The sequence below is a fragment of the Acomys minous genome (genome assembly GCF_964271855.1).
Source record: "Acomys minous genome assembly, chromosome: 20".
In the NCBI taxonomy this organism is placed as follows: domain Eukaryota; kingdom Metazoa; phylum Chordata; class Mammalia; order Rodentia; family Muridae; genus Acomys; species Acomys minous.
In genome coordinates this window covers 19,713,090-19,740,541 of record NC_140502.1, presented here as the reverse complement: position 1 = coordinate 19,740,541, position 27,452 = coordinate 19,713,090, and the positions used below count along the sequence as shown (strand labels likewise).

The following is a 27,452-nucleotide window of genomic DNA, read 5'->3' as shown; positions in this document are numbered from 1 at the left end:
GCCCGGTTCTGCAAATAGAGTGACGGGGCCGAGCCACGCCCCCACTCTCCCACGCGACTTGGACGCTTCCGCGTTTGGCTCCACCCCTGGGGTCCACGTGGTGAGCAAGCAGCGTTCCCGGCGGGCAGGTCCTGAGTGGGCTCCCCCGGAGGCGGCATGGAGGGTACCCCGGCCTGCGGTGAGTGGAGCGGGAACTGGTGGGGAGGAAGGGGCACCCGGAGGGAGGGTCCGTCCGGGTGCTAGAGAGGCTGGGGGGAAGGGCAATCGGTGCGTCCCCCCCACCCCCCGGGCAGCATGTGGACGAGGGACCTACGAGCACCTTGAGAGGCTGGCGGCGTCTAAGAGACCCTCTCTCCCTTCCCAAACCGTTCCTCCTCACAGGTGCCGCTCGGTTCTCCTGCCCTCCCCACTTTACGGCGATGTCTCCAGGCTCGGATCCCCCCCGTTTCACTTTGGAGGCGCTGACAGGTCCAGATACAGAACTGTGGCTCATCCGAGCCCCTGCAGACTTCGCCCCACAGTGGTGAGTGGTCGCCTCCCCGGGACAGCTACTGGGAGGGTCCCACACACACCCCCCTTAGAGGCTGAGCCCACCCTGTACCCTGAACCACAACTTTAGGGTTTTTTTTCTGTGTAGCTCTGGGTGCCCTGGAACTCACTTTGTAGACCAGGCTGGCCTCCGAACTCACAGCAATCCCCCTGCCTCTGCCTCCTGATGCTGGGATTAAAGGCGTGCGCCACCACGCCCGGCCTGGAGAATCTTATATTTCACCTTCTGATCCTCCTGCCTCCCTCAGCCTTAGCCAGTAATGCTGGGGATCCCTTATAATTAATCTCACCACTTGGGAGGCTGAGGCAGGAAAATGGTAGACGTCAATCAAGCCAGTCCCAGCCGTGGGGGTGCACGTCTAATTGCAATACCAGGGAGGTGTGGCGGGTTGGTCAGGTACTCTAAGCACCCCCGGAAGCTGGTTGGTTGGTTGAAACAGGAAACGGGGCTTTCACCAATACTCTAGCACTGGGCTGAGCCCTAGCCCGGAAAACTGCTTCTGGTCCCGTCCCCGCCTTGCACAAAGGATCTCGCCACTCTCCGCTTCTCCCTTTCCCTCCTCAGCCTCAACGGGCGCCGTGTGCCTCTCTCTGGCTCCAAGACTGTTAAGGGCAAACTGGACCGCAAGAAGCATCGTTACCGGGTCCTGACCAGCAGCCCCCAGGCCGGAGAAGCCACGTTGCTCGCGTCTTCAACGGAGGCAGGGGGCCGACTCACCTGCGCCCCGGCCCCCCATGGGAGCTTAAGGATCATGGAGGGGCCTCAAGAATATCTTATCTCTCGGGTCCCCCTGCAGCCCATCCCCACAAGCCCCCCACCTCAGGTCCCTGCTGGCCTGCGGCCTCGGTTCTCTGCCTTCGGAGGCAGCCTTCCGGTCACTGGGCCTGGGGTAGCCTCTTCAGGAAAGAAGAAAAAGAGGAAGGGTGCAGGTGCCTCAGCCAGTCAGGAGGCGGGGAACGGGCACGGTGCCGTGGAGGTGGGCACTGCAGGAGTGGAAGTGAGGAAGGAAAGGAAGCGACAGGTAGCCAAGGTAGAGGTGGTGGAGGCCGAGACGATGGCGCCCTTGGCAGAGACGGCAGAGCCACCACTCCCGCCTGCCCCCGGCAGCAAGAAGAGGAGGAAAGCCAAGGAGGCAGAGATTCTCCAGCCGGAAGAGGGTCCAGGGCACACAGGACCTGTGGCTCAAGCAGCGTCTCTTGAGGGGGCCACCCTGACCCCCACCAAAAAGAGAAAGAGGCAAAAGGAGGCCGAGGTGGATGGCACCGTGGCTGCCTCTCAGCCACAGGCCACTGTGGAACCCCTGGAGGAAAGCGCCCTGCTGTCCCCCACAAAGAAGAGGAGGAAAGAAAAGAGGCAGAATTTGATGATGGAGCCGGAGATGGGGTTCCCCGGAGAGGTCATGGAGCCTGAACAACTTTCAGAACATGGAGTTAGTGCTGAGGTAGCTCCTGTGTCCCCCAAGAAGAAGAAGAAGAAGAAAAAGGAAAAGCCTCTGGAAGAGGCACCTCTGGTTTTGGGGGCAGAGGTGACAGAGGCTGCCCTTCTGGCTAACTTTGAGCCCCAGGTGGCTCCAGCACCCACCAAGAAGAAGAAGAAGAAAAAGGAGAAAGGACAGAAGGCGGCAGAGTCCGGAGTCTGAGGTGTCTCACCCAGGAGAGTCCGAGGAGCCTGAAGCCACGGCAGGTCAAAGATCCACCAAGAAAAAGGATGGGGAAAGTGGGGTGCAAGACACCTCTCCATTGGGGGATGTCTCCTACAGGACAGGAGAAGCAGCAGCAAAAAAGGACCCTTCAGCAGGAACCCTAATAGTACTGTGGGGAAACTGAGGAACACGCAGGCTGAGGTGGCTCCAAGAGGGTTGTCATAAATCAACTGCAGGGATAAGCCCCGCCCCCCAAACAAACACATGGTCACATCCAGCAGGAGCCTGGGCAAGGAAAACACTTTATTGTGACAAGGGACCATGGCGGCGGCGGCGGGTCATCGGGGCACTCTGAGGAAGGGTTCATGTAGGACGTCAAAGAGCCTGCGGGCCTGAGGGCAGGGAAAGGAGCTTGTCATTAAAGAGCCTGCTTGCCTGTTCTGCTTGGAATGGGTGAGGTTATTATTCTAGGTTGGAGGAACTGGGGGGGGGGGGGGGCGGTGTCTGGGGTCTACTCGAGGCTGGCCAGAAAGTGGGGGCTCTCCTGCCCTTTCCCGCTCAGTCTTCCCATGTGTGAGTGAGGCGGGGTGTAAGTGGGGCCATTTAGAGCCATAAAACTAGCCTGTGTGGTGGCCTACATTTTTTGTTTTTCGAGACAGGGTTTCTCTGTGTAGCCTTGGCTGTCCTGGACTTGCTCTGTAGACCAGGCTGGCCTCGAACTCACAGCGATCCGCCTGCCTCTGCCTCCCGAGTGCTGGGATTAATGGAGTACAACACCACGCCCTGACCCAGTGGCCGAGGCAGGTGGATGAGTTTGAGGCTAGCCTAGTCTACACAGCCAGTTTGGGACAGCCAGGGCTACACAGGGAAACACTGTCTCAAATAAATAGACAAGCAAATAAAGGCAGGAGAGTGGCTACCAACCCAGCTACATTCATAGCACCCGCCCCCCCCAACCCCCCAGAAAAAAGTTTTTAAACCAAGCACAAGCTTGTGATCTCAGCAGGAGGAGCCAGCTAAAGCTATCTAAAAACAACCACCACTTAACAGAACTCTAAGGTCTTTTGATTTAGGGCTCATTCCTGCCCCCAAGCCCTGTAACATCCCCCTTAGGAGTCTTACCTTCTGGGGGCCCAGGCCCGGACACAGGGCTAGATCCTCCCTTGATGCGGTGATGAGCTGTTTGAGGGACTGAAAGGTGGGACAGGGGTCAGGGCGTCCCTGGGGAAGGTGTGGGCACCGGGGAGTAAGGTGAAGGGGAGAGGGCTCTTACTCCAAATGTAGCCAGGAGGGTCTGGCTGTCGGTCTTGTTGACTGATTTCACGGTGGTCAGACACTCAGTGGCCTGGACAGGAGAAGGAGAGAGAGAGAGAGAATGTTTTTTTTGGAAGCTGGGTGTAAAAGGAAGGTTAGGGTTTAGGGAGGATTTCCACAAATTTGGGTCCAGTCTGGTTCACAGCCAGTTTTGGCCCTTCTGGGCCTAAGGAGAGACTCGTCTCCAGAAACAACAAACGGGGGTTGGCTGGGCAGTTAGGGGCTCACACCCCTTCCAGAGGACCCGAGTTCAGTTCCCAGCACACGCTCTGGGTCTCCAGATGGATCCCTGTTGGTCTACAGCGAGGTAGACCAGGCTGGCCTCAAACTCACAGAGATCCGCCTGCCTCTGCCTCCCGGGTACTGGGATTACAGATGTGCTCAGCTGCAGCTGGCTAATCACAGCTGGCTTTTAACATGGCAGGGCAGGGACCCACTGGTTCTATGAAGGACGGGTCACTTCTGTCCCTCTGGGATTACAGTGAACTGTAGAACCCGTGTGGAGGAGTAGCGGCAGCCATGGCCACCTCCCAGCTCACCCAGAAAGACTGAAATACAGAGTTCCTCATTAGAGCTGCAAACCATCGCCTCGCCTACAAAATAACACCCAAGTGGCCGCTGGGTGCTGGGTGGTGCCGCGGTCACAGCAGGGTCAAGATGGTTCCAGCCTGGTACTCTGGCCTACTAGGCTGAGGCAATGAAGGAGGCAGCATAGAGCTGGCATGGGAAACACGGATTCCAGCAGCGGGAATAGGACGGTAGGCGCCGAGGATGCGCTAGGGGGTCGGAGCTAAGGGGGAATGGGGTCTGGTTTGTACTTAAAAGACCCTTCGGGCGGATGAGGGAGGTCCCTGCATGGATGGGCTTGCTTTGGGAAGGACTATGCTCAACCCAGAAACCATCACAGGGTCAAGAGGTGCGGAAGGCCAAGGAGAGGCGGTCTCACCCGGGACAGGAAGTTCTGTTCGAGCTTCTCCATGAGGAGATCAGCCGGCTTCTGCTCATACGCCTTGTAGGTCTCCAGATACCGCCCGGCTTCCTCCGCGCTGGGTGACAGGACACAGGTCAGCTGGGGCGAGGGCTATCATTCAGAATTCTCCTTCATAGGGCGTCTAAACTCCAAAAACTAGGCCAAACCCAGCCTCAACTCGGGTTCTCAGCACTGAGCCCTGTGGAGTGGGCTCTCACACATTATTTAGTCATGCTGCAGAAAGAACCCAGGATATTGTATGTGCTAGACACTACTGCTCACCTATGCCCCGCCCCTCCCTGGGGGATTCTAGGCAGGGGCTCTACCACTGAGCCACACCCCCAGCCCCTCCCTGGGGGATTCTAGGCAGGGGCTCTACCACTGAGCCACACCCCCAGCCCCTCACTGGGGGATTCTAGGCAGAGGCTCTACCACTGAGCCACGACCCCAGCCCCTCACTGGGGGATTCTAGGCAGAGGCTCTACCACTGAGCCACGCCCCCAGCCCCTCACTGGGGGATTCTAGGCAGGGGCTCTACCACTGAGCCACGCCCCCAGCCCCTCACTGGGGGATTCTAGGCAGAGGCTCTACCACTGAGCCACGCCCCCAGCCCCTCACTGGGGGATTCTAGGCAGAGGCTCTACCACTGAGCCACGACCCCAGCCCCTCAGTGGGGGATTCTAGGCAGGGGCTCTACCACTGAGCCACGCCCCCAGCCCCTCACTGGGGGATTCTAGGCAGAGGCTCTACCACTGAGCCACACCCCCAGCCCCTCACTGGGGGACTCTAGGCAGGGGCTCTACCACTGAGCCACGCCCCCAGCCCCTCACTGGGGGATTCTAGGCAGAGGCTCTACCACTGAGCCATGCCCCCAGCCCCTCACTGGGGGATCTAGGCAGGGGCTCTACCACTGAGCCATGCCCCCAGCCCCTCACTGGGGGATTCTAGGCAGGGGCTCTACCACTGAGCCACGCCCCCAGCCCCTCACTGGAGGATTCTAGGCAGGGGCTCTACCACTGAGCCACGCCCCCAGCCCCTCACTGGGGGATTCTAGGCAGGGGCTCTACCACTGAGCCACAACCCCAGCCCCTCACTGGGGGATTCTAGGCAGGAGCTCTACCACTGAGCCACACCCCAAGCCCCTCACTGGAGGATTCTAGGCAGGAGCTCTACCACTGAGCCACACCCCCAGCTCCTCACTGGGGGATTCTAGGCAGGGGCTCTACCACTGAGCCACACCCTAGCTCCTCACTGGGGGATTCTAGGCAGGGGCTCTACCACTGAGCCACACCCCCAGCCCCTCACTGGGGGATTCTAGGCAGGGGCTCTACCGCTGAGCCACACCCCCAGCCCCTCACTGGGGGATTCTAGGCAGGGGCTCTACCTACCAAGTCACACCCCAGCCCCTCACTGGGGATTCTAGGCAGGGACTCTACCACTGAGCCACACCCCCAGCCCCTCACTGGGGGATTCTAGGCAGGGGCTCTATCACTGAGCCACGCCCCAGCCCCTCACTGGGGGATTCTAGGCAGGGTCTCTACCACTGAGCCACACCCCCAGCCCCTCACTGGGGGATTCTAGGCAGGGGCTCTACCACTGAGCCACACCCCCACCCCAGACTCTTGTATTCCTTCCACCACCACAGGGACTCACTATGTATCCCTGCCTGGCCTTGAACTGATAATCTTTTTTGCTGTTGTTTTTCGAGACCGGGTTTCTCTGTGTAGTCTTGGCTGTCCTGGACTCGCTTTGTCAACTAGGCTGGCCTCGAACTCACAGAGATCCACCTGCCTCTGCCTCCCAGGTGCTTGATACAGGCGTGTACCACCACACCCCACCAGAACAGATGATCCTCCTGCCTCAGTCTACTGAGTGCTAGGATGACAGAAGTACACCACCACACCCAGCTGACTGGGCTGCTGCGGGGTTGGGTGGGAGGGGCCTGTGTCTCACCTCCAGGCCAGGATAAGGGTGCAGTCAGCCAAGATGCACATCTTAGCCAGCTCCTTAAGGGCCTGCTGGGGATCTTTCTGGAAGAAAGGAAAGTCACAAGTAGAGACCCAGGAGATAGCAAGAATTTAGAGTGTGAGAACCCAACAGCTGAGCTGGAGAGAAAAGCAGTACCATCAGTAAAGCCACAAGGACCTGAGTTCACTCCCCAGCATGGATTAAAAAGTTTGGTGTGGTCCTGGTGAGAAACCATGCCTCCCCCCACCCCACCCCCCAAAAAAAAAGTCACACTGGATGTGCAGGGCCTCCTGGGCATCTCACCTTCTCTGTGGATGAAGGTGCCTGTCTTCAAGCTGGACCAACAGATCCCCAAGATCCACATGGGAGAAGAGAGCCAACCCCCAACAATTGCCCTCTGACTTCTGAGTGTATGTTCACATGTATGTACACACGTACACATGTAAAAGATATTTCTTAAGGTCTTTGAAATAGTATTAAGGGAAGACACTTAGACATGGCCTGGGGAGCAGAGTGTAGGTCACATCTCACAGCCCCTCACTGGGGGATTCTAGGCAGGGGCTCTACCACTGAGCCACGCCCCCAGCCTCTCACTGGGGGATTCTAGGCAGGGGCTCTACCACTGAGCCACGCCCCCAGCCCCTCACTGGGGGATTCTAGGCAGGGGCTCTACCACTGAGCCACGCCCCTAGCCCCTCACTGGGGGATTCTAGGCAGGGGCTCTACCACTGAGCCACACCCCCAGCCCCTCACTGGAGGATTCTAGGCAGGGGCTCTACCACTGAGCCACACCCCCAGCCCCTCACTGGGGGATTCTAGGCAGGGGCTCTACCACTGAGCCACACCCCAGCCCCTCACTGGGGGATTCTAGGCAGGGGCTCTACCACTGAGCCACGCCCCTAGCCCCTCACTGGAGGATTCTAGGCAGGGGCTCTACCACTGAGCCACACCCCCAGCCCCTCACTGGGGGATTCTAGGCAGGGGCTCTACCACTGAGCCACACCCCCAGCCCCTCACTGGAGGGTTCTAGGCAGGGGCTCTCCTGCTGAGCTATTTTTTATTTCTGTTTCAGTCAAAGTCTCTCCCTGTAGCCCAGGCTGGCCCAGGAATACATATTTCTCCTGCCTGAGCCTCCAGATCTGATGGCAGGAATGCAGCAGCAGGTCTGGTCTAGACAATTTTCTCTTCCCTCCTCCCAGCCCATGCAAGCAGGCTCTGGGAGATCTGTAGCAAATTCAGCTGTCAAAAATCTAGTCCTCAGTGAGGTCCTAAGAGGGATTCAGCACCCCACACGTGCGCTCCAGGCTTGGGCTACCGCTGCATGGGGAGAGTGGGGCCAGCCGCCACAGCCCTGCTTACCACATCCACCTGGACCAGCAGCACGCGCAGGGCAAAGCTCTTCCCCAGGCTCTGCAGCCGTTCGTGGATATAGTCTGGATGGAGGTTGTGGTAGCGGAGGCTGGAGCAGACAGGGAAAGGGGGACAGGTTGAGGGTCTTATGTCCTCGAGACCCCAGACTTCCTTATGCAGAGGCTGGGGACCCATTAGCGTAGCAAAGGGAACAACCTCGCCAGAGGCTCAGAAAAGTCAACTGACCCGGATGGATTTCCAGGACGGGTCAGGGCAGGTAAAGGCAGTTGGCTGTGGTGTTGGGGGGTGCTGGGCACTTGGCTTCTTCCCTCAAATTGGGGTCTACCCCTTATCCCTCAGACACAGGAAGACAGAGCCCAGGCCTCCTCCCTCAGGGAACACTAATCCAGGCCGAGCCTTGATTCTTCAGACCCAGGGTCCAGCCTCAGCCACTCTTGTTCTGGACAACCCCTTCTTCAACAAAGAGCCACATGTAGGCCCAGAGCCCACGACACTGAACCCCACTTCCCCCACTGAATAGCTCAAAATGCCAAGACTGTGCGACAGGACCCTCCCGCCTTCAAGGCACCCTGGGAGCTCACCTGAGGAAAAGGGCGCAGGTGCTCTGGCCCAGCACGTAGTCGGGGACCACCTCACCAAATTCCCATGGCACATTGCGCACGAACTTCAACACAGGGTTGCCCCTCTGCCAAGGGAGAAAGGTGGAGGCCACTTATTGGCGAGGGGGGGGCGGGGTAGTGGTGGTGAAGGCTGGCCCCTCCCCCACCTCTTCCCACCCTAAGGCCCACCAGGGTCTTTTTCAGCTTCTCTTCCCACAATTCTCGGCCTGGCATCTGAGTGTTAGCTTCCCCCCCCCCCCCAGGCCTCCACCAAAGTCGCCCCGCCTCGCCCCGCCCCGCCCCTGTCCCAGTACCAATCCATCCTTTGGTCTGCTGGACACCAACCCTTACTTCGACCTCAGCAACACTCACGCTTGCCTGGCCGAGGGAGGGCCCCACACCCCGAGCCCCAGGCCCATCCTGTGTCTTTTGTCTCTTTCTTTCCTCTCTTTCTCTGGTGGGATTTGGACCTTGTCAACGAACACCCTTCCTCTGCCACCACGGCACCTCCCTAGCTCTGGGAGGCCACCAGCACACTACCTTGTGGCCACCCTGCAAACGACGACGAGAGGCATCATCTGAGTTCTGCAAGGACTCCCCAGTGCCTCAGGAAGAACAATCCCCCCTCTCCAGCCTCCCTCCTGTGCTCCTGAGAGCATCCTCAACAGCGGACGACTGAAAGTGTTTGGGCAAGCCAAGCTCTGCTTCAGCTAGGTGCATATACTATGTGTCTCCATGCTGGGGACATGACAGTGACCAGGCCAGGCCCAGGTCATTACAAGTCATCTGGACTCTGCTCCCCCACCCCCCCACTCTCCCCACCCCCCACCCCCACCTCCCGTTCCAGATCTGCCTCTCCTGAAGCCTTGTGGACTTTCTGCTACATGCACCCTGACCCCGATCCCTGGGACTTCTGGAATTTCCTGAGCGGCAGATAGCATCTAGCACGGGCTTCCTAAACCCGGAGGGACCCACTGAGGGAACGGGAACACCTTGTGCTCTTCCCCAGTGACTCACAGCGGCGCCTATTTGGCCCAGAACAGACACTGTTACCCAGGAGACCCACGCCCAAGAGTCAGGGTTGGGATTGTCCACTCCACACACACACACACACACATACACACACACACACACACACACACACACACACACACACACACACACACACCAATGGAAGGGAGGAGCTCAAGGCTGAGGCTTCACCAATAGCTGGGGATGGCATCCATTGGAGCCTATGTCATAATGTACCATAACCCCAAAGGACTGATTTAAGGCTCCCTGTAGCATGTCAGTTCCTACAGGGCAGGAGCTGTGGAAGCTCCAGGCTATGCCCGTTCCAATGCGTGGCACCCTAGGCATCAAACAAATGGAGAAGGGAAGTAATTCATTCACGCTACCGCAGACACCAAAATCCTTCATCATAAAGCTGGGTGGGCAGCCGAACAGTGGCGGCACCTCACGCCTCTAATCCCAGGAGGCAGAGGCAGGCGGACCTCTGAGTTTGAGGTCACCATGGTCTACGTAGTAAGTTCCAGGCCAGCCAGGGCTACATACTGAGAGCTTACCTTTCTACCTTTCTACCTTTCTTTCTTTCCTTTTTTTTTTTTTTCCAAGACAGGGTTTCTCTGTGTAATAGCCCTGGGCTGCCCTAGACTGGCTGTGTTGACTGGGCTGGCCTTTAACTCACCAAGATCCAGCTGCCTCTGCCTCCTGAGTGCCGGGATTAAAGGCGGCCTTGGGCTACCACACCCAGCTGTGAGAACCTTTCTTTAAGTGAATAAATAATTATGGGCTGTTATGGAACTTTTTGCTTTATAGGTAAACATGTTTTTGTTTTAATCCCAGGTGGGGCTTAAATGGGAGCTGCTCCAGTTTGTCCGCTGGCGTGATGTTTGTCAGCTGGGAGCTGCCTGCGGGGGTGGGGGGGGGGGGTGGGGGGGGTCGAGGGGGCCTTGGGGAGGGAGGAGGGATGGGGGGAGGGGGGGGAATGGGACAGCACATGGTCTTTGATGCAGTTTGACTAGAAGAAGTTGAAGATGTCCTGAACCGAGGATTAGACTTGCCCCAAGGAACCCCAAAGACTCTAAACAGCAGGAAGCAGCTAAGGAAAACTGTGCCCCCCTCTCCCCACTAACCTTCTTTCTCTCCTACCTGGCCTTGGGGGTGTTTGTTGGAAGGGATTGCGGCGGAGAAGGGAGAAATATAAGAAACCAAAATTAAAGTAGATTTTAAAGGTATGCCTACAATGGGCCCATTTGGTAAAGTGGTAATAACAATAAAATGCAGACCGGGGTGGGGGTCCCCAACACCCACATACACAGCCTGTCCTCATGCCTGGGTGGCGTCTCCTTCCTATAGGTTCTGAGGAAATGAACAAACTTGGGAACAGGAGCAGAGCAGCCTCCATGGAGTGACAGCCCTCGCAGGAAGGGCCGGGGCACCCTAAACCCACAAGCCCATCAACGGATGCATGAATGGAACAGTGGGGTGTCCATAGGAAGCAATGGTGGGGTGTCTATAGGAAGCAATGGTGGGGTGTCCATAGGAAGGAATGGTGGGGTGTCCATAGGAAGGAATGGTGGGGTGTCCATAGGAAGGAATGGTGGGGTGTCCATAGGAAGGAATGGTGGGGTGTCCATAGGAAGGAATGGTGGGGTGTCCATAGGAAGGAATGGTGGGGTGTCCATAGGAAGGAATGGTGGGGGTGTCCATAGGAAGGAATGGTGGGGTGTCTATAGGAAGCAATGGTGGGGTGTCCATAGGAAGGAATGGTGGGGTGTCCATAGGAAGCAATGGTGGGGTGTCCATAGGAAGGAATGATGGGGTGTCCATAGGAAGCAATGGTGGGGTGTCCATAGGAAGGAATGGTGGGGTGTCTATAGGAAGCAATGGTGGGGTGTCCATAGGAAGGAATGGTGGGGTGTCCATAGGAAGGAATGGTGGGGTGTCCATAGGAAGGAATGGTGGGGTGTCCATAGGAAGGAATGGTGGGGTGTCCATAGGAAGGAATGGTGGGGTGTCCATAGGAAGGAATGGTGGGGTGTCCATAGGAAGGAATGGTGGGGGTGTCCATAGGAAGGAATGGTGGGGTGTCCATAGGAAGCAATGGTGGGGTGTCCATAGGAAGGAATGGTGGGGTGTCTATAGGAAGCAATGGTGGGGTGTCCATAGGAAGCAATGGTGGGGTGTCCATAGGAAGGAATGGTGGGGTGTCCATAGGAAGGAATGGTGGGGTGTCCATAGGAAGCAATGGTGGGGTGTCCATAGGAAGCAATGGTGGGGTGTCCATAGGAAGGAATGGTGGGGTGTCCATAGGAAGGAATGGTGGGGTGTCCATAGGAAGGAATGGTGGGGTGTCCATAGGAAGGAATGGTGGGGTGTCCATAGGAAGGAATGGTGGGGTGTATATAGGAAGGAATGGTGGGGTGTCTATAGGAAGCAATGGTGGGGTGTCCATAGGAAGGAATGGTGGGGTGTCTATAGGAAGCAATGGTGGGGTGTCCATAGGAAGGAATGTGGGGTGTCCATAGGAAGCAATGGTGGGGTGTCTATAGGAAGCAATGGTGGGGTGTCCATAGGAAGGAATGTGGGGTGTCCATAGGAAGGAATGGTGGGGTGTCTATAGGAAGCAATGGTGGGGTGTCCATAGGAAGGAATGTGGGGTGTCTATAGGAAGGAATGGTGGGGTGTCTATAGGAAGGAATGGTGGGGTGTCCATAGGAAGGAATGGTGGGGTGTCTATAGGAAGCAATGGTGGGGTGTCCATAGGAAGGAATGGTGGGGTGTCCATAGGAAGGAATGGTGGGGTGTCTATAGGAAGGCATAAGGCGCATGAACCTCAGACGAACCCCTTTCCACTGTTCCCAACGCCGATCCCCGGCAGAGGGGCTCCCACCGGAAACCCCCAGCTCGCCATCTCCACCCTCACCTGCCGCGGGCTCACGATGATGCTGCTGGATTTTGCTCCTGGTTTCAGGGTATGGCTGGGGTTCTCTCCCGTCACAGGGTCGGATCCTGTGGGCCCTGCGGCCCCAACGCCTCCTGGAGGCTGGGCGATGGCATACTCGGCATAGGTCTGAGGGGCCCCTGGGGCTGAGGGTGCCGTGTTGCTGGGGTTCCGGGAAGATCTGAATAAGGGCTTGGCCTGCGGAGAGAAAGGACGGTGGGAGGTTGGGACAGAACACTGGAATCTTCCCCTCCTCTGACCCTTAGCCTCCTTCTCCCAGACAGATGCTTTCCAGGGCTAAGCCCAAGGGCTGGTGAACTTTGTGCCTAAGCCTGCACAAAGCCCTGAGTGAGCCAGGCACGGCAGGGTCCACCTGTCATCCCAGCACTCGGGAGGCAGAGGCAGGTGCATCGCTGTGAGTTCGAGGCCAGCCTGCTCTACAAAGTGAGTCCAGGACAGCCAAGGCTACACAGCGAAACCTTGCCTCAAAAAAAAGCCAAGATCAAAAGAAAACCAAACAGCAGTGACAGGCATTGGTGGTGCACGCCTTTAATTCCAGCCCTTGGGGAGGCAGAGGCAGGCGGATCTCGGTGAGTTCGAGGCCAGCCTGGTCTACAGAGTGAGTACGGGACAGCCAGGGCTACACAGAGAAACCCTGTCTTGAAAAACAAAACAAAACAAAAACAACAACAACAACAACAACAAAAAGGTTAAGGGGCTAGAGAAATGGCTTCTCAGTTAAGAGCCCTGGCTGCTCTTCAAGAGGAGCAGAGTTTTCAAACCCAGCACCGACACGGCTTGCAACGCTCTAGTTCCAGGGGAGCCAACGCCCCCTGTGGCTTCTGCAGGCCTCCGTAGTGCACAAACATAGGCACAGGCAAAACATCCACACACAAATTAATTAATTAATTAATTAATTATTAATTAAAAAAATAAAGTACAGGATGGTCCATTGCTGTAATTCCAGCACTTGTGAGGTGGAACTAGGGGAGGACCAGGGTTCAAAGCCAACTTCAGCTACACAACAAATTTCAAGGCTAGCTCAGGAAACATATGCCCCGCCCCCAAAAGACCAAAACTAAACAAACAAAAGCCGTCACTGGCCATTTAGCTAGACGCCAGCTTACACTCTGTGACTTGGCCCTCTCTCTCTCTCTCTTTTTTTTTTTTCTTTTTTCTTTTTTCTTTTTTTTTTGGTTTTTCGAGACAGGGTTTCTCTGTGTAGCCTTGGCTATCCTGGACTCGCTTTGTAGACCAGGCTGACCTCGAACTCACAGCGATCCGCCTGCCTCTGCCTCCCGAGTGCTGGGATTAATACTTGGCCCTCTCTTAACTACCACCCCACCATGCCATTTTACCGATGGGGGGAACCGAGGCTTGTAAAGGCCAGCAGGCTATTCTTCCAAAGCAACTCAAGCCTCAAAGCTCGCTAGACTCACGCCGTGATCCCATGGGTCCCTTACTCCCAACAGCCCCCAAATCCTCGCCCTTACCCCTGCAGGAGGGACCTCGTCTTCCTCCAGTGGGATAACAAATTTCTTCCTGGTGGGCGGCTCTGAGGGCTGCGGCCGACTTTCCTTTTCCTTCCCAGGGTCCATCTGGGGCCTGAGAGGCATGGCGACACTGGCGTTGGCGTTTCCATCTTCCACAGGAAAACTCCGCTCACAGCGGAGCTCCCCCAAAAAAAGGTTGCACGGGTCCCATAGCGTTAGGATCCAGCACGCCAACCCGTGGGCCCGCCCCCCCTTCAGCTTGCCCACTCCGGATTGGTCCACGAGCCTCACAGTCCCGCCCACCTACCCCTTACTGCCTCCCCACCCTCGCTCAGGGCAGCTGGCCCCGCCCCCAGAGGCACACCTGGACGCGTTCGCCCCGCCCAAGCCTCGGCTTTGTCTCAGCCTCCGTAGTGATTGGCCCTTTCTTCTGCCAATCATCAACCATTAGCCTCCACCTCCACCCTCCGCCCCTCTCGCCCTACCTCTGGGTCTAAGCACTGACAGAGCTCACCTGTTCTTTCTCCAAGGCCTAGATGAAGATACCACGACGGGAAATAGAGGCGACACACCGCCAGCGCGGCCAGCGCGACCCCTGGCTGGGCTCACTTCCGGCCGCTCTGGCCCTCCGCTCGTCTCGCTGCTCCCCAAAGGAGGTAGAGCGGAGAGGCGCCGTCTTCGCGCTTGTTCTCTATGGTCCTGGAGGACCGTAGAGGTTTGAGGCGCATAGAGGCTTGTGGAGGTGCCGGGGAGTCTTTGACTAACAAGGGATTCTGTTCCAAGGCCCATGTTGAGCGTTCCCTGTGTTCCCAGACTCCAGATCTATCTCAGTGAAGAAGATTACACGATAGAGAGGGAGGCGAGATATGGAAGGCAAGGTATCAAACCCTGTCAGTGTGCGTTGGCTCAGCCTGAACCTCAGCCCACTGGCACTGACTCACGCAATTCTAAGCCGTTCTCCACCTGCGTCCCAGTCAGGGGCTGCTAACGACAGCTCTGACTTCCCCAGGGCTTACAGTCCCCAGTGGGACAGTCAGACAGGTTGCCACCCAAACAGGGGACAACTCAGAGTGGGCAGGGCAGGGCAGGGAGAGCCCAGAGGACAAAGGGACCTGGTTGGGAGGCGGGGAGTGGGGGTGGGGAACCTGACCCAGCCTGGGTGTCAGAACCGGCTTCCTGAAGGGACATCTGAGCCCCGAGACCTGGGGCCCGATGGATGACTTAGTATTACTCATTTCCTGAAAGGACAGTTTCACCCTGTTCCAGCTTGTAGTTCTCTGATTGCTAAGGAAATAGGGCATCGTTTTGTGAGTTTAATGGCCTTACATATTTCGTGTTCCCATTTCCTTTGCTCGGGTTTTTTTTTGTTTTTGTTTTTTTAAAGATTGTCTCATATTCTTTGCCTTTTTTTTTTTTTTTCAAAAATGAGCAATTCAATTCAACCGTTTTTAAAATTAAAAAGGGGGAGGAAAAGGAGATGAGCATCTTTTTATTGCTGCCCATTTATTGGAGTAATGCTTGGGTGTTGATCCTGTTAGTCACTTCCATGGATTGCAAACGTTACCTTCTGTTTTATACTTAGGGAATTCTCCATTTTTGCCTTGCATTTACCAAAGTGTTCTTAGCAGATTGAGAGAGGACATGCCGGAAGGTCATAATCCGCTATGTCTTTTTGTTTGTTTGTTTGGTTGGTTTGTTTGTTTGTTTGTTTTTTTTTTTTTTGTTTTTTCAAGACAAGGTTTCTCTATGTGACAGCTCTATGTCCTTTTAATGTTTTCCTGGTTATGGTGTGTGTGTGTGTGTGTGTGTGTGTGTGTGTGTGTACACACGCACACGTGTGTACAAGCAGAGGCTCTACTGCTGAGCCCCACCCTCACGCTCTCAGAACTACGACCACAGCAGAACAAATAGCCAGGTTTGGTGGTGGCTCACACCTCTAATCCCAGCCAATGGGAGGCAGAGAGAGACAGGCACATCTGTGTGAGTTCAAGGACAGCCAGGTCTACTAATGAGTTCCAGGACAACCAGAGCTACAAAGTGAAACTCTGCATAAATAAATAGATAGATAGATAGATAGATAGTACTCTTTGACCCTAGACAGGAAAGGAAAAGGGCTAAGCAGCCACCGAATCAGAGCGTCCTGTACAAGCCTGGCCTCCAGAGGGCGCGCCCGGGCCGTGTGTTTTGTGAAGGCCTGAGGCGGAAACCAAGCCTTTGCAACGTTGGTTGGTTTCTGTGCTTGCACTCCTTTGCTTAGGCTAAAAGGACGCAGTAAGACAGCAGTGTGTGCCTTTAATCTCAGCACTCGGGAGGCAGAGGCAGGCGGATCGCTGTGAGTTCGAGGCCATCCTGGTCTACAGAGCGAGTCCAGGACAGCCAAGTCTACACAGAGAAACCCTGTCTTAAAAAACCAAAGGGGGGGGGGAAGACAGCAGTGTGTGGTGGCAACCACCAGCACGCCTGTAAACCTGGCACTGAGAAAGCTGAGGCAGGAGGACTGCTGCAAGTCCCAAACTAGCTTGTGCTACAAAGTGACTTCCAGCCCAGCCTGAACAACAACAACAACAACAAAAACAAACAAACAAAAAAAACATTGGTGCATGCCTTCAACCCTAGCAGTAGCGAGGCAGTGGCAAATCGTGTCTCTGTGAGTTTGAGGCCAGCCTGGCCTACACAGTGAGTTCCTTATAAGCCAGGAATACATAGGAAGACGCTCTCTTCCCAAAATAAAGGACCAAGGACTGGAAAAATAGCTCAGGTTAAGAGCACTGGCTGAGGGCTGGAGAGATGGCTCAGCAGTTAAAGGCTCTGACTACTCTTCCAGAGGTCATGAGTTCAATTCCCAGCAACCACATGGTGGCTCACAACCACCTATAATGTGATCTGATGCATACTGTTTACATAATAAATAAATCATATATATAAAGAGCACTGGCTGTTCTTGCTGAGGACTCGATTCGCAGCATCCCTAGGGTGGCTTGTAACTGTCGGTAACTCCAGTTCCAGGAGATCTGACGCCCTGTTCAGACCTCTCCAGGCATCAGGCACACAGAATACTCACACATATAAAACAAAAAATGAGTTTCATGCCATGAAAAAATAATAATAAAAAGCTACCAGTACACACGTCTCTGAATCCAAACGAAAAGTCAAGAGTGTCTGGGATGCCAAGCCAAGTAGAATCCCAAACCTTGAGCCTGCAACTCTAGATTCTACCGCCAGGGGGCGCTTACGACCCGCTAGAGGATTCCGGAGCGGGTTGGGCTGGACCAGGCAGGGATGCTCAAGACCCAGCGAGAAAGGCGATGAGCATCCCTCATCCCTACCGCAGCCAACCTGCGTCCCGGCCGCCCACGGCTGTGACTTTGAGTCGTTTGCATTAGTCAAGGGCGGGAAAAGTTGCTCTTAGCTCTTCATCATCCCCAAGTTTGCTTTCTGTGTTCGATTTCTGCACTGAGCCTTGCATGCCCAGATGCAGGCTTTTGCGTTCAAATGATCCGACTTTGCTGCTTCAGTAAGTAACCCAGTCAAGCTCTGCTCCTGCGCTTCTTCCTGTATCAACTATATCAACTAGGGGGTCCCCTCTGCACTCCAGAAGGGATGAAGAATTCGGGGCTTGGACTAAAAAGGAACTGGACAGATGGAGACCCTCAAAGGCGAGGGTGGGGAGGGGCTGCAGTGACCAGACCGGTGTCCCCACAGCCTCTAAACTTAGCGATGGTGACGGCGATCGCGGAGAGCCGGGGACACAGGGGGCCCGAGCAGAGTCGGGGGTGGGGGGGTGGGAAGGCTCGCCTCGGCTATGAGAGCCTCTATTTATAGCGCCCGGAGCCCGAAATAGCGTGGAGCAGAGCGGACGGGATGACGCGGGAGCCGCCCGGGGCTGACTCACCCGGTCCGCAGTGGAGGCCCCCGGATGGGGGACAGTGGAACATACCGGACCCGACCCCGCGCCTTCATGGCCACCTCTTCTACTAGGCCATCTCAATGTGTCCTTTGGGACAATGCGTCCGTGAAGGCTAGAAATACAGCAAAAGATTTCTATAGCACGGGGCACTGCAGTTGGATCAGGGATAGGACTTCTGCCAGGGGAATTGGACCAGATATACACACCTACTTCTCGCCAGGATGAGGACCGACATGTTTTACACCTGGAGGCATTGACACATTGGCCACAGACAGCCACCGGCTGTAACGTGCCTTCAGTATTGGTGCCCCAGAATGTTCCTTCTGCCTGAAGTGCAGCTTGTCCCTGCCTCCAAAGGTGCAAGGATTCATACACTTAACTTTAGAGCACTGTCCCTCTGTGACCTACTGGCCTGGGATAAATGGAGCAGTGCTCAGGGCAACACAAGAAAGAGCTAAAGATAGATTGAATTAAGCTGATTAGCACGGGTTAAAAACTGTCAGCAAGGGCTGGAGAGTTGGCTCAGTGGTTAAGAGCACTGCCTATTCTTCCTAAAGGTCCCAGGTTCAATTCCCAGCACCTACATGGCAGCTCACAACTGTCTATAACTCCAAGATCTGACACCCTCACACCAATGCACATAAATTAAAATTAAATAAAAAGATTTAAAAAAAAAAAAACTGTCGGCAAGCCAGGCAGGGTGGCGTACGCCTGTAAATCGCAGCACTTGGGAGGCAGAGGCAGGCGGATCTTTTGCGAGTTTGAGGCCAGCCTGATCTACAAAGCGAGTCCAGGACAGCCAAGGCTACAGAGAGAGACCCTGTCTCAAAAAGAAAAACAAACAAACAAAACAAATAAACAACAGCAACAACAACAAAACAGCAGCCCCTTGCTGTCTGTGCCAGCTGCAGGTGCAATGGGCAGGAACGGCCCAGGAGCCTCCTTTCAACCTCAAGAGTATTGCTCTGCAACATGCTTATTGGAGAAGCTCAGCCAGGCTGACAGTGCCCCCACCCCCACCCCCTGTGCCACTTACACCAGAGCTACCTGGTCCTGAGGTCACGCGGGTCCCAGCATCCGGGACACTCAGCCGACTTTATAGTTCTTCTCATGGAGCCTGCAGGGAATCACAGCAGACCGGACACAAAAATTAAACGTGAGGGAGACCGGTGACGGTCCAAAGATGGTCATTGGCAAAGACTTAACAATCCTAAACTTGGGCGAGGAGGCCCCACCCACATGGCCAGCCTCCCCAAGGGCTGAGGCCAGAGGATGAGAGGTTAGAGGTCAAGCTGGGCTGCTCAACAAGACCCCGTCTTAGTAAAATAAAATAATGGCGGTAGAACAGCTCTCTCGGTAGGACATTAGCCTGGCATTGACAACGCTGTGGGTTCGATCCCCATCAGTGCCTAAGTGTCCCATAAGGGTGCAGGCCTGTGTTGGCTCTGTTTTTTTTAACAATTAAACTTTAATATACAACCCAACTAGCTTACACAAGAAGGAAAAAAAGGTTAAAGGGGACAGAAGAGTGAACCTTCCGGTATCCGTTCCACAGGACGGGTCCTTAGGTGTCTCTCCGTCCCTCGTGTTGGTCCGGCCGGTTGCTCCTCTCCACGCAATCTCCTGTCTCAACCTGTTGTTTTGTCTTCCCCCCACCTTTCCAGTCACATACAAAGGGAGGTCTCCTTGGTCTCCTTCTCCCTTCGAGGGTCAATTAGGAAAACAATAGCCACGGTGGGGTTCCCAGGTCGGCTTCCTGAATTCCAAGCCCAGGAAGGCTCCAAACAGTCTGTCACAAGTTATTCATGGTGTGCCCCAAGGGTAAAGCCCGCCAAGATTGCTTCCACCTGTGACAAAGCTTAATCTTTCCCACAGGCCTGTTACCTTATGAATGTATGTATGTATGTATGAATTCTGTACGTGTGCATGTAGGAATGTGTGTGTCTGTACGTATGTGTGTATGAACGTATTCATGAATGTGTGTATGCATGTGTACATGTGTATATGTATGAATGTGAATATGTCTGTCTGCCTGCATGTACGTATTTATGTATGTATACATTTGAGGCAGAGTCTCTATGTATTTCAAGCTAGCCTAGAACTCACTACGTAGCCCAGGCTAGCCTTGAGCTTACAGAGATCCGCCTGCCCCTGCTTCCCACGTGCTGGGGTTAAAGGCGTGCACCATGTACCATTACGCGTGGCCCGATTTTTTTTTTTCCCCAAGACAGGGTTTCTCTGTGTAGCCCTGGCTATTCTGGATTTGCTCTGTAGACCAGGCTGGCCTCGAACTCACAGAGATAAAACTCACAGAGATGCTTCTGTGTTCAGAGTGCTGGGGTTAAAGGCATGCGGCACCACGCCCGGCTCCGCCAGATTTTTTAAAAAATTCTTTTTCTTATTATTACAAGTGTGTGTGTGTGTGTGTACATACAAATGACACAAAGATGGATGTCAGAGAACAAGTTGGTAGAGTTAATTCTTGCCTTCCATCTTTTTTTTTTTCAAGGCAGGGTTTCTCTGTGTAACCCTGGCTGTCTTGGACTCACGTTGTAGACCAGGCTGGCCTCGAACTCACAGAGATCCGCCTGCTTCTGCCTCCTAAGTGTTGGGATTGAAGGCGTGCGCCACCATCACCACCAAGCTCTCTCCTTCCATCTTTACACACATTCCAGGGATAGGACTCAGGCAGCCTGGTTTGGGTAGCAAACAGCTTTGCCACTGAGGCATTTTGCCAGCCCAGCTTCTCCGTCCTGTCCCCCTCTTCCTGCCCCCACCTCTGGCCAGTGTCTACCATAACCCAGCCCAGCCTCAGACTCACTATGTGGCTGAAGAAGATGACTTTCAATTCCTGATCGTCCTGCCTCCACTTGCCCAGGGCCACGACGGCAGATACAACCACATTTGGTTATGTGATGCTGGGGATGGGACCCAGGATTCCACAAGTGCTAAGAGAGCACTCTGACCACTGAGCACCACCCCAGCCTGGGAGGACTTCTGATTTGTAGATGCATGACCTGGGCCTCCGAGGGCCTTAACGTCACAGCTGGGCAGCTCCAGGGCTGGTATGCAAGCCAGAGCAATCTCCTGTCACTCAGAACATTAGGCCACTGTCTCTGATGCGTTGTCACACACCAAGGCCATTCACCAAATGTGGCTGGTTTTGATGTTTTATAATAATAGTTATCATTTATTACATTTGTGATTTTGTTTTTGTTTTGTTTTTGTTTTTCAGGACAGAGTTTCTCTTTTTGTACACCAGGCTGGCCCCAAACTCACAGAGAACGTCCTGCCTCTGCCTTCCCAAGTGCTGGGATTAAAGGCATGTGCCACCACTCCCTGGCTTTTGTTTTTACATTTCTTGGGGAGGGGAACATGTGCTCAGCACTCATATGAAAGTCAAAAACAACTTTTTTTAAAGAAAGATTATTTGGGGGCTGGCGAGATGGTTCATCGGTTAAGAGCACTGACTGCTCTTCTGATGGACCCGGGTTCAATTCCCAGCATTCACATGGCACTCACAACTGTCTGTAACTCCAAGATCTGGCACCCTCACACAGACATACATGCAGGCAAAACACCAATGTACATACAATAAAAATAAATAAATTATTTTAGAAAAGATTATTTATTATGTATACAATGTTCTATCTGCATGCCAGAAGAGGGCACCAGATCTCATTATAGATGGTTGTGAGCCACCATGTGGTTGCTGGGAATTGAACTCAGGACCTCTGGAGGAGCAGCCAGGGCTCTTAACCGCTGAGCCATCTCTCCAGCCTCCAAAGAACAACTTTTAAGAATGATTTTTCTCCTTCCTTCTACCATCTGGGTCTTGGAGTTGAACCCAGGTCATCAGTCTTGGTGGCAAATGTCTTTATTCACTCAGCCTTCTTGCCGGTGTGGTGACTATTTTGTATTTAATTTTAATTATTATTTAATTAACCTATTTATCACTTATACACAATATAATAAATATAATAGTCTACAACAAATATAATATGTTCACAATAAATCTATTTATTTACTACTTAATTTAGATTAATTCCTTAAGGACAGGGTCTCTCATAGCCCAGGCTGACCTTAATTCTTGGCCCTCCCGCCTCACAGCCTCACGTGCTGGGATGAGCAGTGTGGGACATCAAGTCCAGTTGTGTGTTCTTCTGTTTTGCAGCAGGACCTTGCTATATAGGCCAGGATGGCCTGGGAAGAAACTAAACCCTCCCCCCAAATATCAGCAATACACCTGCGTCAGCTTCCTAAGTGGTGAGGTCATAAGTGGGAACCACCATACTTGGCGAGAGCCTTAGGGGTTCCTGACAGTGTTACTTATTACGAGGACGGAGTGCGTGCCACTGCACACCTGTGGAGGGAGCCGGTTCTGTCCCATGTTTATATGGGTTCCGGGCATCTATCTCAAGTTGTCAGACTTTTCAGGCAAGCAACTTTACCCTTTTTCTGTCTTTCTTTCTTTCTTTCATTTTTCTTTTCTTTTCTTTTTTTTAGTTTTAGTTTAGTTTTCAAGACAGGATTTCTCTGTAGCCTTGACTGTCCTGGACTCACTTTGTAGACCAGCCTGGCCTTGAACTCCAAGTACTGGGATTAAAGGCGTGCACCACCCTGCCCTGCTTTTGCACCGTTACCCTTTCTGGCTCAGTCATCCTTCAACCAGAGTCTGAGGTTTTAGTTTGCTTCACTCTCTCCAAACAGGGTCTTGCCATGTAGCCCGTGTTAGGAAGGAACAGATGGAAATCATCTCTCAAGCTCTTGAGAACTGGATACAGTTTTGTGTTGTTGTTGTTGTTGTTGTTGTTTTTAATTCATAAAATGTAGACAAATGTGACTCTGCTGGGAATGTCACAGAAACTAGCAAAGCTGAGAGTCTGGGAGGCGTGGCTCAGTGGTAGAGCCCCTGCCTAGAATCCCCCAGTGAGAAGCTGGGGGCGTGGCTCAGTAGTAGAGCCTCGGCCTAGAATCCCCCAGTGAGGGGCTGGGGGGCGTGGCTCAGTGGTAGAGCCCCTGCCTAGAATCCCCCAGTGAGGGGCTGGGGGCGTGGCTCAGTGGTAGAGCCCCTGCCTAGAATCCCCCAGTGAGGGGCTGGGGGCGTGGCTCAGTGGTAGAGCCCCTGCCTAGAATCCCCCAGTGAGGGGCTGGGGGCGTGGCTCAGTGGTAGAGCCTCTGCCTAGAATCCCCCAGTGTGGGGCTGGGGGTGTGGCTCAGTGGTAGAGCCTCTGCCTAGAATCCCCCAGTGTTGGTTACTCCTGATAAACTTTATGTGCTCTCTCAGTGTGCCCAGGTACCCTGTGGGGCTGCAACAGTGGAGGAGGCTCAGGTGCTCTCTGAGGCCAAGGAAAACTCAAAGAAAGAAGGATGGGCGGGCGCAATGGCGCATGCCTTGAATCCCAGCACTCAGGAGGCAGAGGCAAGCGGATCTCTGTGAGTTCGAGGCCAGCCTGGTCTACAAAGTGAGTCCAGGACAGCCAGGGCTACACAGAAAAACCCTGTCTCGAAAAAAAAAAAAACCAAAAAAATAAAAAGAAAAAAGAAAGAAGGAAGAGGAGGGAGAGAGGGAGGAAAGGAGGGAGGGAGACAAGGAGGGAGGGAGGGAGGGGAGGAAGCCAGAAGGCTTTGGTGACAGTGAACCAGGCAGGCAAGCCTTATTGAGAGCCAAGGCTAATAACAGTGCCAGGCTCTCATACCTCTGACTTCCTCCCTCCCCCTCCCCCTCCCCCTCCCCCTCCCCCTCCCCCTCCATCCAGAGAGGGACTAACAGGAGGCTCAGTGGCCAACTCTGCCTTTAGGATGATGGAGAGTATAAGCTCCCATCTCAGGTTTGCTCAGCCTCGGTTTGGTTCCCTCCCGAGCCAGGGAGCTCGTGACCCTCCAGCTCATAGACACGGCTCAGCAGCAGCAGTGGTAATATTGGTGACTGGTTTGTTTTTTGTTTTTTTTTTAAAGTAGCAGCCGCCTGCCACCCAGCACCCGCTCCCTGCCAAACTGTGGGCTGAATGCTCACCCTCACCCTGGTAGGGAAGGTACTGTTTGTTCTCATACGTTTAACACGGAAGAAAACCTGTCTTGCCTCCCTAACCGCTCCGGGCCACAGGGACCCAGATGCTCAGCCTGCTGTTCTGTTAGTGCCATCCAGGTGGCTGGGCAAGGCTCTTGTTCCAAAGGGCAGCTACCCTAGGGTTCAGTCTGCTCTACCTTTTCAGGCAAATTCACCCACCACATACTGGCCCAGCTCAATCGTCTGCCCACAGGTGACTGTGATTGCCTGGGGGCAGGCATGTGACCCCGTTGGGGCCAGTGAGTGGTGGCCGAGGCACAGGAGGCTTGGACAGCTAGGAGCCACCATGGCGGGCATAGCATAGTAAGCTTTTTTCCTAAAATAGTGTGACCATCACGTCGTTACATGAAATAGCAAATGGATAGGTTATTTCACATCCAAGGATGTGGCTGGGTGGGTAGAGTCCTTGCCTAGGAACCACGAAGCTCCGGGGTTCAATTTCCAGCACCACATACTTATTGGGCTTGGTGGTGCAATCCTGTTCTCTTATCGTTTGGGAGGTGAAAGCAGTAGGACCAGAAGTTCACAGTCCTGGTTGAGAATACAGACTGCTCGTGAACCTGCGCCTTGAGTGAGAATAGCCCCTATAGGCGCATAGATTCGAATCTTTGGTTTCTAGGCAGATAGAACTGCTTAAGACGCGTTAGGAGGCGTGGCCTTGTTGGAGGAGGTGTGTCACTAGGAGGTGGGCCACGCCCACTCTCTTGGACTCCGCCCGTATACTTCCTCGGCCCCGCCCACACTCTCCAGGGCCCCGCCCACTCTCCTGACTAGCTCCTGCTCCAATGCCTCCTCTGTGTGCCTGCTGCCACACTCCCCTGCCATGATGGTCATGGGGCTCTCACGCTCTGAAACTGTAAGCGAGCCCCCCCCCCCGACCCCCGTTAAATGCTTCCTTCCTTCCTTCTAACAGTTGCCTTGGGCGTGAGGTTTCATCACAGGCATAGAACAGTAACTAAGACAGTTCTCCAGCCCTCAATTAGTGGCGCAAAACAGCCCATAACAGGAATTCAGTGCCGTTTTGGGCTCTGCACTCTATATGGTTCATACATGCAGGCACAGTAGTCACGCACATAAAGCAAAATAAATCTTAAAAAAAAAAAAAGGTGCACGTGTATGGCTCACCCCTTTAATCTCAGCACTTGGGAGGCAGAGGCAAGTGGGTCTCTGTGAGTCCGAGGCCAGTCGGCTCTACAGAGAAAGTTCCAGGACAGCCAAGGCTACCCAGAGAAACCTGTCTCAAGAAAAAGAAAAGAGCCAGGCGCGATGGCGCTCGCCTTTAATTCCAGCACTCGGGAGGCAGAGGCAGGCGGATCGCTGTGAGTTCGAGGCCAGCCTGGTCTACAGAGCGAGTCTAGGACAGCGAAGGCTACCCAGGGAAACCCTGTCTCAAAAATCCAAAAATAAATAAATAAAATGAGAGAGAGAAAGAAAAAGAAAAAAGAAAAGAAGCAAGTCCACAAAGCTGTCCCGTGACATCCACACATATGACACTTGTACTTCCCAGTAATAAATAAGTAAATAAATAAATAATACGCAGAGTTTGCCCTGGGGGAACTCACAGAGAAACATGAAAATGCAGACAGCAGACAGCAATTTCATGGTGCAATCTGTGACTGAAGCTGGATATTCACTTTTTTTTTTTCTCTCTTTTTCTCCCTCCCCTCCACTCTCTGTGCTGTTTACTTAGTTGGGAGGCCAATATATTTTCCTAAGCCAGTGTTCGGTCAAGGCTGAGAAATTTCCGATGAAGGCCTGCTTCTGTCCCCAAGGCCTCCCAGAAGTAGCTCTGAGCTCCATTGCTGTGAGCCCAGGTTCAGCATCGTGCTAAGCTTTGCTGCATGGTGGCTGGGAGTCTGGGAGGCCCAGGCTGTGTGATCCTGTCGGCATCGCCCTTGGTCCTCCCTCACAAGGCAGGCTGTCTGCGGTGGCCCGGGGTGTCCTCCCTCACAAGGCAGGCTGTCTGCGGTGGCCCGGGGTGTCCTCCCTCACAAGGCAGGCTGTCTGCGGTGGCCCGGGGTGTCCTCCCTCACAAGGCAGGCTGTCTGCGGTGGCCCGGGGTGTCCTCCCTCACAAGGCAGGCTGTCTGCGGAGGCCAGGGGTGTCCACCTTCCTGTCCACAGGAGCCAGAGCCTGGTCTGATACTTTTCATTCCTCCATGGTCCTCCATGGCTGCTGGGAGCTTCTCAGCTCTCACAATGCACTGTGGACCATGTGCTGGGGTCTCCCCTCCCCCCCCCATATCACAGACAGCATGAAGGTTAATGCTGTGTCCCCACGGCCAAGCACCAGGCCTGCCACATACAACCCTGTTCAACCCTAGGGGCCCACTCCACAAAGTTGTTTCTCTCTCTCTCTCTCTCTCTCTCTCTCTCTGTGTGTGTGTGTGTGTGTGTGTGTGTGTGTTTGTGTTGAAAAAAATATCTCATTATGCCGCCTTGGCTAGCCTGGAACTCATATGTAGACCAGGCTGGCCTTTCTTAGAGATATCTGCCTGCCTTTCCTGAGTGTTAGAAGCAAAGGTGTGTAACCCACAGACACACACACACGCGCACACACACACACACAGAGAGAGAGAGAGAGAGACAGACAGACAGACAGACAGACAGACAGACAGAGACAGACAGGCAGAGAGGAAGGAAGGCGGAAGTGGGAGAGGGAGGGAAGGGGGGGGACACACAGGAGACAGGCCGGTAGATCTCTGTGAGTTAATACATAGTGAGACCTTGTCTCAAAGACAAAAGAGGAGAGCGGAGAGGGAGGGGGAAGGAGGAAGGGAACAGAGAGACGTAGAGGCAAAGAAGCTGAAAGCCACAGAAAGACAGAGGCAGAGAGATGGGGCGGGGGGGGGGGCGGGGGGGGAGACAGAGACAGAGAGAGAGAGAGAGAGAGAGAGAGAGAGAGAGAGAGAGAGAGAGAGAGAGAGAGAGATCCAAGCTGAAGTTGCGGATGCTACCTTGCAGTCAGCCCTTTAGCCCTCGTTACAAGCCCCCCGGAGAGGGGAGGCGGGCGGTGGGGAGGTGCCTGCCTGCCTCGGTTTCCCCATTCCGCGATGCCCCCTCCTAAACCGCTCCCCGGGCTCCTGGAAGGTTCTGCGCGGCGGTGACTCAGGCGCGTCCCCGGCTCCCCGGGCGCGCACGGCCTCGGCCACCCGCGCGCGCGGCGGGTCCATTTTTACCCGAACGCCGCTAAAAATAGTCACCGCGCTGCTGCGAGCGGAGCCCGAAATAGCGGCCGCCAGATAAGGCAGCGACGACTCAGCGCTTCCGGGGAGCGGAAGGCAGCCGGGAGGCGGCCCCGCGGTCACCGAGGCCAGCCCAGCCTGGATCTGTTTCCCACCCCCGTACCCCAACCCCGGTCAGGCCCTGCATCTGTCGGCCCATCGGACCTCCCTGTCTGCCTGTCCATCCCACCCCTGTGGGGGCTCGCGGGGTCCCGGGAGGCAGCTGGGCTGAGTGCTGAGAGGGTCTGACATCCTTCTTTGTTGGTGTGGGTCCCCTGAGATGGCTAGAGCGGGGATTCACCCTAGGCTTGACTCTGATCCCTTACTTTTTATTTTTAGTTTTATTTTTTATTTTTCGAGACAGGGTTTCTCTGTGTAGCCTTGGCTGTCCTGGACTTG

General features: G+C 54.6%; 2 protein-coding genes and 1 long non-coding RNA gene across 4 annotated transcripts in view; 1 reads left to right on the top strand and 2 right to left on the bottom strand.

The window, feature by feature from the left end:
• Positions 1 to 22: 22 nt before the first annotated feature.
• POLR1G (RNA polymerase I subunit G) lies at positions 23 to 2,642 on the top strand. Its single transcript, XM_084771431.1, has 3 exons — positions 23 to 178; positions 382 to 523; positions 1,115 to 2,642. The coding sequence occupies exons 1-3, from the start codon at positions 157 to 159 to the stop codon at positions 2,187 to 2,189; spliced, it is 1,239 nt and encodes a 412-aa protein (XP_084627557.1). The 5' UTR covers positions 23 to 156; the 3' UTR covers positions 2,190 to 2,642.
• Positions 2,476 to 14,668, bottom strand: ERCC1 (ERCC excision repair 1, endonuclease non-catalytic subunit). Of its 2 annotated transcripts, none has more exons than XM_084771427.1 (10): positions 14,368 to 14,668; positions 13,854 to 13,965; positions 12,343 to 12,558; positions 8,397 to 8,500; positions 7,804 to 7,903; positions 6,430 to 6,502; positions 4,453 to 4,547; positions 3,466 to 3,537; positions 3,315 to 3,383; positions 2,476 to 2,584 (listed from the first exon to the last, which is right to left on the bottom strand). In XM_084771427.1, exons 1-10 carry the CDS (start codon positions 14,640 to 14,642, stop codon positions 2,531 to 2,533), a joined length of 1,170 nt encoding a protein of 389 aa, XP_084627553.1. In that variant the 5' UTR covers positions 14,643 to 14,668; the 3' UTR covers positions 2,476 to 2,530. The 2 variants fall into 2 exon arrangements, with proteins under 2 accessions (XP_084627553.1, XP_084627552.1); XM_084771426.1 differs by having other exon boundaries at positions 4,453 to 4,552; positions 6,430 to 6,506; positions 14,368 to 14,659.
• Positions 14,669 to 17,745: 3,077 nt separating this feature from the next.
• The window catches only part of LOC311591619, a 23,892-nt gene continuing 14,185 nt past the window's right edge, over positions 17,746 to 27,452 (bottom strand). The window contains exons 2-3 of the long non-coding RNA XR_014777145.1: positions 18,797 to 18,877; positions 17,746 to 17,872 (exon numbers count right to left, since the gene is read on the bottom strand). This is a non-coding gene — a long non-coding RNA (uncharacterized lncRNA). The remainder of the gene's footprint in view (positions 17,873 to 18,796; positions 18,878 to 27,452) is intronic.

Coding starts and splice junctions, on each gene's coding strand:
- POLR1G (XM_084771431.1), top strand. CDS start 157: ATGGAGGGTACCCCGGCCTGCG. Junction 179..381: donor GGAGGGTACCCCGGCCTGCG/GTGAGTGGAGCG, acceptor TCCTCCTCACAG/GTGCCGCTCGGTTCTCCTGC. Junction 524..1,114: donor GCAGACTTCGCCCCACAGTG/GTGAGTGGTCGC, acceptor TTCCCTCCTCAG/CCTCAACGGGCGCCGTGTGC.
- ERCC1 (XM_084771426.1), bottom strand. CDS start 14,642: ATGGGCCTTGGAACAGAATCCCTTGTTAGTCAAAGACTCCCCGGCACC. Junction 12,559..13,853: donor ACGAGGTCCCTCCTGCAGGG/GTAAGGGCGAGG, acceptor TTCTCTCCGCAG/GCCAAGCCCTTATTCAGATC. Junction 4,553..6,429: donor ACCCTTATCCTGGCCTGGAG/GTGAGACACAGG, acceptor CCTGTCACCCAG/CGCGGAGGAAGCCGGGCGGT.